The following is a 14744-nucleotide window of genomic DNA, read 5'->3' as shown; positions in this document are numbered from 1 at the left end:
GCTCTCGATCGCTGTAATTTATATATATATACGTATATTTATTTTGAGGCGAACGAAGTGGTGAGGTCAGTATATTGGTGATCCGCCATCGATTCCATAACGCTGAACGAGCTTCGTAGCCTCGAGGTTTCGTTCTCAATTCATTCAAGAATCTTTTATCTTTTTCATTTCCGAAGCTTCCCTATTCTCTCGGCTCATTTCAATCTGTCATACTTTCTTTTTCTTTCTTTCTCTCTCTCTCTTTCTCTCTCTCTCTCTCTCAAATGCAAACAAAAATAATAGTAAATCTTTTATCTCTGGCATTTTTTATGGCCTATCTAGATTTCTACTTCAATTTTTTACCTTCATTGTTCATTTCTTTCACGATTCGAGGCGATTCGTTTGAAGCCGAATGTATTTATGACTTTCGAAAGACTTTTATTACTGCAAAAATCCACTAACTTATTATCGAATTTAAGTTTAATCGTGAAAAGCCTCTAATTCTGGTGAACATATTGTTTTTATTTGCAATTTAGAAAACGCGAGAGAGAAAAAAAATGAGTAATTATTGGCAGAAGTAATTAAACACGCAGATGAATATCGGGCTGAATGCCTTGGGGTTTTTCGATTTTTCCAGCTGTCTAGATTGTCCAGAGCTGACAAAATCGAGTGCTATTTTTTCGATTGCATGCGCTGGCAAAATGAACCCCCCGAGGATATCTCAGCCCTCAGGGAAATGTTGATCCAGAGAACTCAAGCCGATCCAGCGGTCCATTACATCTTTAATTGCTTGGAGTACCATCATTTTTATTCAACGCGGATTTGCTTTTCAAATAATCATGCGGTATCGAGTATTTTCAACGGCCTCTGTCGCCAACGCTCTTTCACGAAATCTCCATACTCGCGGGGCCTTCACGTTGATCGAAAAAGTCCAAAATGTGATGGTTTTTTTTTTGTGGATAAATCGGTCTTCAAGATATATAAAAAGAGAAAAAAGAAAGTGTTCAAATTTGCTAAAACAGCAGGAGAAAGGTGAAGCATCAGCGTCGCATCAGTGACGTCAAAGAATGAGGGAAATAAAAAATCGGCAAAGTGCAACGGAGTTTTTCCTTGCTCCGAGGAATTTCGCTGGTGTGGCGCGACAGTGAGGAATTTGGTAGAATTTGTCATCGCGGACGTGACAAAAGTGGCTCTTTTCCACACCGGAAGTGAGCGCATCGCGTTTGTCGTATCGCGACAAGATTCTCGCCCCTGTAGCGAGAGATTTGTTTCTCTCTTTGAGAATCCCGTGTACTTCGGTCAAGACAGCAACGGATCTCTACTTTTTACAAACTGCTCACCGGATAAATCTCAACTTTTCACCTTCCACGATGAGCGCCAAACAAATTGCCATGTTACATTCGTCTGCGATGCATCACAATTTTTTTTTTATTCCGAATCCTTCCACCAGACGCATTATTTCGATGTCATTCAATAAATGAAACAATTTTGTCGTTCGTGTAAGAATTTATGCAACTGAGTCTATTTGACCTTTCTCCAAAGCCGAGGCACTGACTCTACCACAAGAATAAGTAGAAGAAATTTCTAAAGCGAAGCCGAGTTTCAATTTGGACTCCACAAATAACTTCGAAACTTTTCGATCAATAAAGACATTTCGAAATTCCCATACAAAAAATGTGAGTCTCGAAGTAGATTTAATTAAATTCATTAGTTTTTTAATTATACCAGCACGAAGTGCAACTGTTTCGAAAAATAATAATCTCGTACTGGGTGATCTCAGGAATATCTATGAACTGAGTTCACTCGTTCGGAATATGAAAATGTACTATGAAAGAAAGGAGATTAGGCGGTGCTAAAAGTGGTAGGAACGTTGGAATTATCGTATAATGAAATATTCGACACTTCGTCGCGTCTGCATAATGCTCTTTGAAGCTGAAAATTATGACTCCCCTGAGGGCTGTAATACAGCGCTAATGTAGACTTATTAAGTTTCCAGACTCCAAGGTATGGTTGGACAGGGTGGCCGTTGAACTAGTCGAGGAAGAGATGAGTAGAATGTCCACAGACCCAGTCTGGCGTTTTAAATTTTCTTTCTTTCTCTATGCCTCTCCCCTCCTCCCATCCTCTTTCTCTAACATGGGAATAATAGAGCCAAATACAAAAGAAAAAGCTGCTTATTAGCTCCAAGAATTTTCATTCACCTGTCGATGGGAACTTGAGATCAAAATCACATCGCTTATAGTAATATTTTTCCCACTCTCGATCATTGTTTAAAGAAATCCTTTCAGCTATGACAGATAAAAACGTTTTTTACCCGATCATCATTGCTTTTGTAAGTAAACACTTGCATTGGTCTGAATCTTTTCCACTGTTATAACATATGTTCCCTCAGTTTTTTTGATGAGACTCGTTTTTTCGTTTTGATGAAAAAATTCTTTAATAGGTGGTAACACGTAAAGGTTGTGATAACGTTTTCACGTCAGTATTACCATAATATGATGATGATATGTTAGAATCGACTGAATTTCTCATAGGAGACGTCTAGAAAATTCCATAGTGGAAGTTGATCGGCTGAATTTATCGGTATTGAAGGTATCGAGAGGTTACTTCCGATCGGAGGTCGATGAGGCGTCAAAGCACGTTTGTAGTGGATCTAGCCTTGACTTATGGTTATATCTTTGCGAATGGAAAGGCGCTCGTTCCTACGAGCTGGACGATACACGTATATATGTTATACGTACAATGTATATTGTATATGTTCACAGACCACGAAGTTGCAACCAACGCCACTCCGAGCCGCCTATGAATTTATTTGCCACCGTAGCCGTTGGCTCACTCCCATTTACCATTCTCCTCTCTCTCTCTCTCTTTCTCTCTCTCTCTCTCTCTCTCTCTCTCTCTCTCTCTCTCTCTCTCTCTCTTTGGCTCTCTCTTATTACTTTTCTCTTCGGGCTCTCGCCCCCGAGCGTTTCTCATGAAATTCAAAGCAGTCGTTACGCTCTCGACAATGTAAGGGCAGGAATACCCTTTATATATATAAAACCTGGAACCTACCATCGCGGTCACAAAGCTCCACTCATAAGTGGCTTGTGTTTCAAGCTCGATGTTTTATTTATTTATCTCTTTTTTGTTTGTCTCATCATTCCCTCGGTCTTGTACGATTATGCCGTCACTTAGTCTATCTATATTTAAACGAAATATATAAACGCTTTTTGTCGTAATTTGTTTCTCCGGTTCACCGTTCAAAAGTACCCCCGGTTGCTTAAAAAATGAAAAAAGCGGTTGGCTCCTTGGTTTAATTGGTTTATCCCTCTGCCAAAGTCGAGCTTTTATTCTTGCGCATACCGTTAGAAAAAAAGGAAACTTCCAGTAAGATACGAATCTGCAGTTTATTGATTTTCGGGCACGTCACCCTTCGATTTCAATTTCTCACATATTTCACTTTTTGTCTCGGCCATCATCGATATACCGAAGTATTCGTACATCAAATTTTCACGTCGTAGAACACTTGTTGTATGTCTTCTTGATGAAATCGGCGGCACGTTCACCGATCATTGTGATAGCGGCATGAGGATTGCCCGAAATAACCTGGTTCCATATTGAAACGCACTGATTAAAAGAATTCATTGAAATTCATGCGAGAACATAAATAAATGATTTATACTAACGACGGGCATGATTGAAGCGTCGGCGACACGAAGACCCTTGATTCCGTGAACTCGTAGCTGAGGATCGACAACCGCCATTGGATCGGAGGCAGGACCCATTTTACACGAGCCAGCTTGATGATTTTCAGTCCGAGTATCCCATTGCACTACACACCTGAAGTAATCGTCACTGAAAAATTCATGCTCCGAGCACTCTTTCCGCGGTTTGGTTGCCAACTTTAAGTTTTTCGATCGCAGCGCGCTCGAATTGATCATTTTTTGCAAAACGTGAATACCCTCAATGAGAACTTCAATGTCTTGCGGATCGCCGAGATCGTTGCTCCAAATGTATGGATGTTCGAGGGGATCCTTGCTCGCTAATTTCAGGACTCCTGGAAAACAGAAGACACTTTCAGAAAAATACTTTCAGCGGCATGAAGATTCCTGAGTCCTGAGCCTCATACCTCGACTTTTAGCGTGTGTATTGACTGCGGTCAGTCGAATTGAATTGTGTCTTCCGTCAGAGCCGAGATCCACAGGCGAATCGAATTGGCACGATTCTTGAAATCCGGAAAAGAAAATTTGCATATCCGGCCAGTCGGGTGTCGTGTATTTGGAAGCAAGAATTGCGGTAACTTGGGCCATTCCGGTCGACGAAAGTGGTCCCGTTTGATTCAACAAATATCTGTCGACGTCTACATAATCGTAACTCGTTTTTCGAAAATCGTCCAGGATAAAATCCAACCCATAAGACACATGATTGTGAAGATTCTTCCCGACACCAGGCAAATCATGGACCACTTGGATACCAACTTTTTCGAGATCCTCCTTCGGACCGATTCCCGAAAGAAGCAGCAGGTGTGGGGAGTTAACGGTACCTCCGGAAACTACAACTTCTTTATTCACGTTGGCAGTCTTCTTCACACCATTCTACAAGAGCGCAATGCTGATAATGTTGAAAAATATTTTTTCTAAGACTCCTTCCACTCAGGAGGACTTTTTTACTTACCACGATGTACTCAACTGCCCGAGCAACCTTCTTGCGCACTACGATTTTCGTCACTGTTGCATTTAACGCGATTTGAAGATTGCTTCGATCTCTGATGGGTCGTAAGTACGCCGCTGCTGAACTTTGACGCACACCGTTTTTGCTCATCGTCTGAGCAATCGTGAAACCGGTGATCTTCGAGCCGGTCATGTCTTCCGTCACCCCATAACCGGTTTCAGTGGCCGCCTCCAATATTGTTTTTGCTAGAGGAGGCTGCCACGGGAATCTCTCCACTGTCATGGGCCCACCGGTGGCATGGTACACCGGACTCACTCTACCGATCTCTTGGTTGTTTTCAGATTTTGTGAAAAATGGAAGGACCTGGATCCGCGAACGTTGATTTAATTATTGATGAAACAACCTTAAGATTCGCTTCTTCTTGCTAATGAACGATACTTTTTAACATGACACTCACATCGATCCAGGACCACCCGACGTTTCCCATTTCGACCCAATTCAAATAATCTTTGGCGTTTCCACGATGATAAGCCATCCCATGATGAACAGTTGTACCCCCGAGATTTTTACCTCTTGGCCAGAGACACGAACCATTATCCTTTAGACAAGCATGCTTTTCGTCACTCGTTTTGAACTGCCAATCAAGTTGGGTCCCTGCAACGAGAGAAATCCGTTGATTACCGAGAGCAGTCTCCGCTTCGAATGGCTTCCGAGTAGAAAATAATCACTTAGAAAAACTCCGAAGTTGGCTGGGATCTGGGTACCAGATGGTTCATCAGGTCCAGCTTCCAAGAGCAGAACCTTCCATTCTGGGACTTCGCTCAATCTCGCTGCTACTGCAGCACCTGCAGCACCCCCTGGAACAATTCCGCTTCGCTCCATATTCATGTGCTCCGAACGACATAAGCCTCATCAAGATCTGTGTTATTCTCTTTACCTCCTATGACGATGAAATCGTAACTGGACTTTGGATTTTCTGTCGGATGTATTCGGCCGCATGGATCACCGATTTTCGGGCTTGTTCTCACCAGACTATTGAAGACGGTGAGAAAAATGGCAACACTGTTTGCACTACAAACATGCGTCATTTGAAGACCACCGACGAATGGATGCGGGCATACCGGTGAACTTGCTCCGTAATCCTGCAGAGAAATCTCAACTGTAATATCGTCGATAAGCTCCAGCGTAGGTAGAGTTTACGAACAAACCATTTTGCGTCAATGTTTCAATGTCGGATCCGGCGAAACAAGTCAACTCATAAAAACTGCTTTGCTACTACTCAAAACGCGGCCGGTTTTATTTATAAGTAGCGCGGAGCGTATTTACGCTTTTTGAATTCTTATCGCTTGGAAGCTTGATAAGCAAAATAATTGAGCTGGTTCTTGGAGTTTTCATTAAAGTTTCTCCAAGGTGTCTTCATTATTCTGTGTCAACGATAGTGCTTCATTGATGATAACATGACACAGAAATCTCTGTAGTAATAGTACAGCGTATAATCCACTCGCTTATTTCACTACATTTAGAACCACCGTACGTAGTACACCCCTGAACAAAACACTCGCGATATTTCAGTTCCAGAAACTGCACGCAAATAGAACGCATTTGTCATTTTCTGACAACGAGACATATTGATTAATGTGTTTACGACTTTTCAATTCTGAATTTATTGGAGATTATTATCTTGAATGTGTCACCAATGCGTTGAACGAGCCAGGACCGCTGGTGACTTCTCGTCTTATTCTGTCAAACGTGCTCGATACATCCTGGGGTATGTCAGCTTTCTAATAAGTTATGTTCCGCTTAAAGCGAATAATTATAAGCGTTTTTGATTCATCCAGCAGGTTAACTTAAACAATTTTCTATCATTTCAAAATTAGAGATTTTATTCTTTCTCTGGATACACAAAATTAAATGAAATTCTGACGAAATCGTACTTTGCACGAATGTAATTGATTCCCGTTTGAATAGTCATCGTAAATTCAATAAATCCATGCGAAGTAAAAGAGTCGGGCCTTTATAGAATCATAAATTTATTTGCCAAGCAGTTGATACAATACATAGATTAATTGCAGTGATAATTCTTCAAATATTCTGTGAATGTATCCGAGTAATTGCAATCAAAAAGAAAACATGTTTGGTGAATGGGACAAATACTGAGGTAGCAAAGAATGAACGTGTGATTCTAAAAATTAATCAAATTCTATGGTTAGAGAATTGACTATGAAATTTGTTAACGAATATAAATGAATCGATTTTTTTTATATTAACATTGAAAACAATTGCTTTGTCAGGTGAAGACGTTTTTGGGAAATTGAATACATAAAGATACATAAACTTTATATTTGTTACTCTTTGATGTCTTCGTAAAGACTGAACATGTGCATATGCGTTTATTAAAATATTTACACTAATATGTTTCAATGGACATATTTGCCACATTATTTTGATCATTTCGAGTAGCCTGATGGCTGGAGTGAACGTCAGGAATTATTATGCACTTGCCTGTAACGCTTATGTAAAAAAACGACTGTGAGCATACAGCGTAGTCTGATGCTTTTTGGTTTCACCAGCTTTTAAAACACAAACAATGCGCGATACAACGTCTGCTCATGACTAGGAACTAAATAGTTATCTACTCAGTTACGCTCTATGGTGATCATAATAGTGTCCACAGAATTTGCAAAACTTTCCTTGCCAGTGGGCCGGAAGTCCTATCCAGTCTTGCTTTATGAACGCCGCAACTCTTTCGCCTATCATCATAGCAGGAGCAGCAGTATTTCCAGAGGTTACCTATTGAATTAGTAACATAAATGTCAGATAACAGATGAGCAGGAAAAAAAGGAAAATCGAAGTTGCTAATTCAAGTGAATTGATTGATAGTCCTCGTAGGAATCAAATGATCAGTTTACCTGGGGCATAATTGACGTGTCAGCAACTCTCAAGCCTCGAATGCCATAAACCTTGAGCTGAGGATCTACCACCGCCATTGGGTCTTCAGGGGGCCCCATTTTGCACGAACCGGCTTGATGATTTTCGGGTCCAGTATCCTGCCGGACGGCGCAGCCCCAATATTCATTCGACGTGAATGGATATTGTGAGCACACGGGTATCGGAGTCGAGGTCAAATTCGTTTTGAGCTTAGACATCGACGACGAGTTCATCAGCGAAATAGCGTACTGTATGCCTTCAACGAGCACGGCAACTTCTTGCGGATCGCTGAGATAATTTCCCCATATTACCGGCTTGTCCATGGGGTTGTTACTGGCCAATCGAAGATTGCCTGAAAACCATTGACATTAATCATTAACAACTTTTCTTTCGTTGGTGTTGAAGAATAGATGAAAGCGTATAAAACCTTTGCTGATGGGGCGAAGATTCGTCGGTGAAATACTGATGCTGCGACGATTTCCATTGACTCCGTTATCCTGAAGGGCTTCGGTATCGCCAGTAATCGCACAAGCGGCTTGATACCCACCAAAATAAAACTGTAAATCGGGATGATCAGGAGTTGTGTATCTCGATGCGAGGACACCGGTCAATTGTGACATTCCAGTGGAAGACATTGGGCCCTTTTGAAAGGCCAAGTACTCGGTCGCGGAAGCCCAGTTGAGGTCGTAAACGTTCGGTTGATCGATGGTGTAAGAAAGCGTGTAGGATATGTGATTGTGAAGGTTTTCGCCGACTCCTGGCAGATCTTTGACAACCGGGATGTTAACATTCTCGAGATGACGCCTCGGCCCGATTCCCGAGAGCAGAAGAAGCTTTGGCGAATCAACTGCACCACCAGAAACGACAACTTCTCCTGCTGATCTGGCTACTTTTATTTCACCATTTTGAACGTACTCGACTCCTACTGCTTTGAACTCTTGAATTAGGATCTTGGTGGCTGTCGCGTTTAGCGCAACATGAAGATTTCTACGATTCCTGATTGGTCGGAGGAAAGCACTTGCGCTACTGACTCGCACTCCGTCTTTGCTAGTCGTCTGGGCAACCGTGAAACCAGTTATGTTGACACCCGCCAGGTCTTCCGTCAGTCCATAACCTCTTTCTACGGCGGCATCAAGGATGTTCCGGGTGATAGGAGGCTGCCACGGAAATCTCTCAACGTTGAGTGGCCCACCGGTGCCATGAAAGACGCTGCCTACGCGATCAACTTCAGCATTGTTCTCAGACCGGATAAAATATGGTAAAACTTCGGACCACGACCAACCAGAGTTGCCCATCGCTGCCCAATTGTTGTAATCTTTGGCGTGTCCACGGACGTACATCATACCATTATGGACAGATGTTCCACCGAGATTTTTACCGCGTGGCCACCCGCAGGAGCCGCCAGTAGAGAGACAAGCGTTGGCCTCGTTCGTCGTTCTGTATTGCCAGTCGATCTCTGAGCCTGCATCCCATATTTCAACTTTGTTAATTCAACACTTTAGCTCGACAACGTGTACTGTCAAGCTAATTACTCGAAAATTAATCGACTCGATAACGGAAGCCCTGAGAAATAAGATATTTAAACTTGCCCAAAAACATTGCCACCATACTGGGCACATCAGCTCCTGGAGGCTCATCTGGACCCGCTTCTAGCAGCAAAACTTTCCAATTTGGGTTCTCGCTCAGCCTATTTGCGACCACCGATCCAGCTGTACCACCTGTTCATACACGTGCACATTAATTTTTCGCGCTGTATCACGAATAACCCTAAAAACACGTCGCCATCATCGTCTTTCTCTTGTTCTACCAAGTTAATAATCATATATGCATCACTAGCCATCGACCCAACACGTCATTTGTCCCACAAAGTTATTATCTACGGTGTACTATAAGTACAATCGAACATTGGCGATGTAAATTTTATTCCGTTGCTACTTTATGAAAAATATGCGAATTGCAACGATTGTAAATAGCATCTGATTCTTTCACCTAGTTGATATTATGGAAAGGAACCTCGGAGTTCACACTCTATTATTGAAAACAACGCTCACACGCCTCTAGCGATATGCGGTTCTTTGAAATAATTGAGTTATCACTCCTTGACGTAAAAAGAATAATGAATAGGCAATTAATTTTTTTTTATCTACTTATTTACTAACGAATCGTATATTGTTTTAGGACTCGTAAACTAGTAACATCGCAGTTATCTTGGACAGCATAAATAGGAGGAAGAGGCAACATTCGCTCAAGCTGACTGGTGTCAAGTGTCAGAGCCTCTGCATTAGTGAACGTCTTATTTTTATACAGTTGTTGATAATTTTAAATGACAATGTGTTAATTCTCAAGTTTTTGTCATTATCTGGTAGCAACGTTAGAAGAGAACTTTACTTCGGGGAAAAGCAGGTTTCGATATCTGTTTCGTGTTTGTTTTTACTGCGAAGGTTTGTGGTTTTAAAATTATTAGAACGTTCACCGTAGACATTAATAGGTATGTTCTTGAAAGTTCATAACATCCGAAAAAAAAAGTTTGTTGTTAGAACGGTAAGACCAAGCGAACGAAGACAAAAAGAGACGGAGTCAAGAAAGAAACAGTTTCTTCAATGTTGGAACGAGTAATCGCATCCCAATCGAAATAGCACGGCCTGACGCAACGATCTATTATCTCGGAGACACAATGAAAGTGATTAAAAAGCCGCAATGCAGTCTCCACCTTCGAGTAACTATTTCCGTTGTAATAATCGAGGCAAATACCGGGAACAGTATTTTCGCGAAAAAAGTGGTACGTGCCTTGAGAGAACGAGCACACGGGCGAGTAATGATTGTCGAGACTTTAATGAACGGAAAAAAAAGGAGAAAAAATTGTGCCACTTCGAAAAGAGTTTTAACTTTGACACCGATTTAACCAACGGAAGTTGCAGCACTCGTCGCTTATCGTTTCCCTCAATTTCTCCTCTTATTCATCCGCATTTTCGTTCTCTCTCTCTTATTTACCTCTTCAATTTTCAATAATTTACGATTCCTTGGTGTTTCTCATTCTGAGCGAAAGTTGAGGGCTCGAAGTCGTGCCTTTGTCCACTATGCATTTTATCGTTCAGCAACGAGTGACGCGGAAACATTTCAGTCACTCGTTTTTCACTTAAGGCGAAACGCTCTCAGCGAAACGAAGACTTTTTCATATTAGCGGACACGACCCAATGATTCCACGATGGTTTCGGTTTCACGAATAAGTATTCGCTACGCAAAAGTTGGGCCTTGCGAAATACTCACTCATGGTTTATCACTCCGTTCAAATGTTTCGAGGTGATTTTAAAACATGTGCATATTTCAATGTTGAACTTTTAAATAAGAGTATTTCAACATAATTGCATCATCATGAAACTTTCTTATACTTGAAAAATTCAATGTTGCGTGCGTAATTCAAAAAAATAAAATAAACACTCGGAAATTCATCTTAACCCATTCATCGAAAGTTCATTCAATTTCGTAAACCACAAATTTTTTAGGCATGATTATCTCGGTAGTAAAAACATATTAATGAATTAGAATCAGTTTAAATTTGTCGCTCCGAATACTGAGTTTACACGGAATGCACGATATGCGTGTTATGCACAATGAGCAATGTCGGGGACAAACTTACTTTGCTCGACGAAACCGTTGTGCTCGATTCCCGCCCGAGATTCGAAAGTGAATGCGGTCACGAGAATAGCTCGATGATAAAAACGTGCAACAGCGCATTCTCGTAGAAAAATCGACGTCTCGAAGACATACGTGGAGTCGTGGGCGACTGTCCCGTATAATTTCGTATCACCTTGTAAGTTTCTCAACGATTTATTTATCTTAAACTCAATTCTGTTGTGAGGCATTTAAAACTTCAAATATTGTCATTTGTTTCTGCATACTTGAGAATTCATCGATCGAAATAAAGTGAATAATATGCGCATTCGTATTCGATAAAATTGAGAGTTAATGTAAGAAATAATAACAAAAAATGTCGGACAGTGGGTAACGTAAACAAAAACTTTCGTTCAATTCAACGATTTCAATCCTCGGAAAATTACATAACAAAATAACGTACGCATTCGAACAAGAATAGCTTCCTTTTCCTCTTGTTCCTTCTTCCTCTGAAAATAATCTGCACAATAAAAGGGTTGAAGATGTGTCAAGCGCAAGAAAAAAATATCTCTGGGGCGAGCATAGCTTAGGAGAAAGTTGAGCTTCATGAAAATGGCCACTTCGTTAAAATTTTCCAAACTCGTTATAACTCTCGCAAGCTTTGCATGCCTTCCCGGGTAGATAGAGAGACATTACGAAGGTAAGAGGAAGTACTCTTTCTGGATGAACTTATCGATAAATTCCGAAGAAATTAAAGACCTTATCTGAGCGCACTGGCCGTGACAAGAAAGAACATGGAAGACAGAGGAAGAAAAAGAGAAAAAGGAGAGAGAGAGAGAAATTTGAAGATTAATTTCTCCAGACGTCACTTTGACACGATGCTTGTCAGCCCAATTGAGCAGAGACGAGTCTAAAAATAATTGGATTAAGTAATTTATGATTTTGCAGGAGTTTGATCAACGAGATAAAAACCGAGTGTGGGTAACCGGTGCGAAACAAAACTACAGCAATTGGGACGAATATATATGATGGGCAAATACAGCAACTAACAAAGTTATCCGTGCGAGCCAATGGGGTGGATCATTCTTTGGATTTTCTAGCTACGAACAGCTCATGTGATTCGTGGTAAAATTAACGGGAGCGACCGATATAGTATCAGTAGACGATGTACAAATGAGGCGACTAGTTGTGGCTGTAATTGTAGGCTGGGCACCTCGTCGAATAATACATAATTGCGTATGACGATAATATGAGAATCGCTGCTCAAAATTAGACGGAATGCAAACAACATTTCGGGTGCGTGGGTAGACAGAAAGAGAAAGAGAACCAAAGCGAAAGAGAGAGAGAGAGAGAGAGAGAGAGAGAGAGAGATGGATGGATGGAGTGGCAGAGAAGCAAACAGATAGAGAGCGAGAGATGGCGGGGGAGTGATATAGAGATGGAAAAGGGCTGAGCAGAATTAAATTAATGACGCAGTAATCACGCTAGTCGCTTGAATAAATAACCTGTTTGTATTAATTTCACATCTAAACTATGTGCACCCGGTTGAATTTAAGCGGTGGCGTTGATGTGAACGTGACACGGTCCAATAATCGAGGAACGACGATTGGGCGGACGTGTATGAAACGTCGAGAACGTTCATCGGTCGCAAAATCGTGATAATTTTGTTTATTTTAGGCAAACAAGTACCGTAAACGTACAAAGCGTTCCCCCAAGCCCTATGTCTCGTTACTTGTGAAAAGCATCGGTAAAATGTATAGGAGACAAAAGAGAGACCGAATGAGATGAGCACGCTGGGATAGAACTGCCGCAACTTCTACACGAATCGCTCCCAAAGCGTCCTCAGCTTTTCCATCCAAATCCGCCTCACTGTACACTTTGATACATCCAATGCATTTACATATTTGCATACGCAAACTGTTCAAATATTAAATGTGTACGTGTCTCTATGTGGTGAGCAAAGATAACTAACGGTGTGCCCCAAACCAAATGAATACCGTACAAACTCGATTGTCAAAAGAGTGAATTTAGTGAATTTTTTCATTTCATAAACATTACAGAAAAATGTTGCTTCCATTAATTTTTTTCTCCATCAAATCACGCATTATGCTGCAATGAACATTCGATGGGATTGAATTTGATAAATATTTTGTATTTGTTTATTGAATGGAACGGAGATCATCGAAAAAAGAACTAGTTTCATGTTTTCTCTCGATAAATCATTTACATTATATGAATAAAAATGAGTATTACTTTCTCTTCATGCCTCGTTTGCGATCTAGTTTTGTGTTTTTCAAAAAGTGTATGCATTAAACCTGCTGACAAAAGTTATTCGTGCTCCCTACCGTGGAGATTCAATTAATATCAGTGACGAGTCTCTGACCGTGCACTTTCGCTTTTTCTCGTTTTATAATCAAGTACAGTCAATGTCCGCAATCAAGACTCGGGGGGCTTCCGTTTTCTCACGAGACAACACGGCGGCACGTGCTCGCGGTGGTTTGACGAGTTACCGTGACCAAATAATTGTATGTGTATACGATAAAGGCACAGTTGAAACTCGACGACGCATTTTTTTAGGTTCACGGAAACTCTGGAAACACACTAACAGATTTTCCTAGTTTCCGGATTTCACATTTTAATTACTCGACGTTGACATAATCGATTTTTTCGAAGGTAATAATCACAGCGGAAAAATCAACGAGCGATGAATCGTTTCATGACAAATTACTGCCAATAATTATTCAGCTGAAATATTGATTTTTCACTGACCTCCAACGACGATAAAATCATAGTAATAGTCCGCTGGATCAACGGGTTGTACGCGCTCACACAACTGAGCCACTTCCTTTTTCGAGCGTATAAAAGTATCGAGAAGGGTCATGAATACAAGGAACTGTGATCCTCCGCATGACTGAGCGAGACTCGGTCCCAAAAATGGCTGAGCACAATCCGGCGTAACTGACGGAGAGTACGACATCCTGAAACACTTAGATTCCATTCCATTGATGCACGATCACATTTATATGAAAATGAACGATCATCGAGGAAGTAAAAAATGTGTGTCAACATCGTGAGCTTAGCGATAAGAAACAAAAACTGGTAACAATATTCAAAAAAAAATTATGATCGAGGTAAGATTGACATGGCACCAGAAAACAACCGCAAGACTGTCAAGATAAAAGTAGAAAATACTCGTTGTGATAAAGATAATAAACCTTTTATCAACGTTTTATCCACATTTCGTAACTCAAGCGAGCTGGTATCACTTCGTCACCGCATGTGATTCCATAAAAGTCAGATACATTTAGTTTAATAAATGAAACTCATGACCCGATCACGAATACGTGACGAAATCGTTAACTTTAGCAAAGCTGTAGACGTGAACTTCGTTATACATTTATCTTCAATCAAAGAAATATTTACGTTATTAAGAAATATCTACTATCTTATCCCCCCATCGGGAACCCCTCGTAGATGCTTATCGTAAAACAAATCAAAATATTTCACAACGTTTGGCCAAGGAAACACTTTCAAAATTGTGCTGACAAATCAGCAACTTCTTCCATGTGAAT

General features: G+C 40.9%; 3 protein-coding genes across 8 annotated transcripts in view; 1 reads left to right on the top strand and 2 right to left on the bottom strand.

Moving 5' to 3' along the window:
* Positions 1-14744, top strand: part of LOC122409898 (hemicentin-1-like) — a 192635-nt gene that overhangs the window by 40407 nt on the left and 137484 nt on the right. The window lies entirely within an intron of this gene.
* Positions 3350-5930, bottom strand: LOC122409901 (glucose dehydrogenase [FAD, quinone]-like). The gene is made up of 8 exons (XM_043417803.1): positions 5841-5930; positions 5570-5774; positions 5361-5489; positions 5090-5286; positions 4636-4995; positions 4091-4556; positions 3648-4018; positions 3350-3567 (listed from the first exon to the last, which is right to left on the bottom strand). Exons 1-8 carry the CDS (start codon positions 5841-5843, stop codon positions 3472-3474), a joined length of 1827 nt encoding a protein of 608 aa, XP_043273738.1. The 5' UTR covers positions 5844-5930; the 3' UTR covers positions 3350-3471.
* LOC122409900 (glucose dehydrogenase [FAD, quinone]-like) overlaps positions 6646-14744 on the bottom strand; it is an 89298-nt gene continuing 81199 nt past the window's right edge. For 3 of the 5 annotated variants that reach the window (XM_043417798.1, XM_043417799.1, XM_043417800.1), the window contains 5 exons: positions 13942-14158; positions 9150-9278; positions 7988-9022; positions 7542-7912; positions 6646-7422 (listed from right to left, as the gene is read on the bottom strand). In XM_043417798.1, the coding sequence (XP_043273733.1) occupies positions 7273-7422; positions 7542-7912; positions 7988-9022; positions 9150-9278; positions 13942-14149 (1893 nt within the window). In that variant the 5' untranslated portion in view covers positions 14150-14158 and the 3' untranslated portion in view covers positions 6646-7272. The remainder of the gene's footprint in view (positions 7423-7541; positions 7913-7987; positions 9023-9149; positions 9279-13941; positions 14159-14744) is intronic. The other 2 variants (XM_043417802.1, XM_043417801.1) reach the window with 1 other exon arrangement.

The sequence above is a fragment of the Venturia canescens genome, chromosome 4, assembly GCF_019457755.1.
Source record: "Venturia canescens isolate UGA chromosome 4, ASM1945775v1, whole genome shotgun sequence".
Classification (NCBI taxonomy): Eukaryota; Metazoa; Arthropoda; class Insecta; order Hymenoptera; family Ichneumonidae; genus Venturia; species Venturia canescens.
Note: the sequence above shows the minus strand (reverse complement) of the source record. Positions and strands in the feature narration are given on the sequence as shown.

What these genes read in the sequence shown, in the direction of transcription:
- LOC122409901 (XM_043417803.1), bottom strand. An exon ending in CAACTTCGGAGTTTTTCTAA is followed by an intron (nt 5,287 to 5,360) that starts GTGATTATTTTC and finishes CTCTCGTTGCAG; the next exon opens with GGACCCAACTTGATTGGCAG. An exon ending in ACGCTTCAATCATGCCCGTC is followed by an intron (nt 3,568 to 3,647) that starts GTTAGTATAAAT and finishes ATATGGAACCAG; the next exon opens with GTTATTTCGGGCAATCCTCA.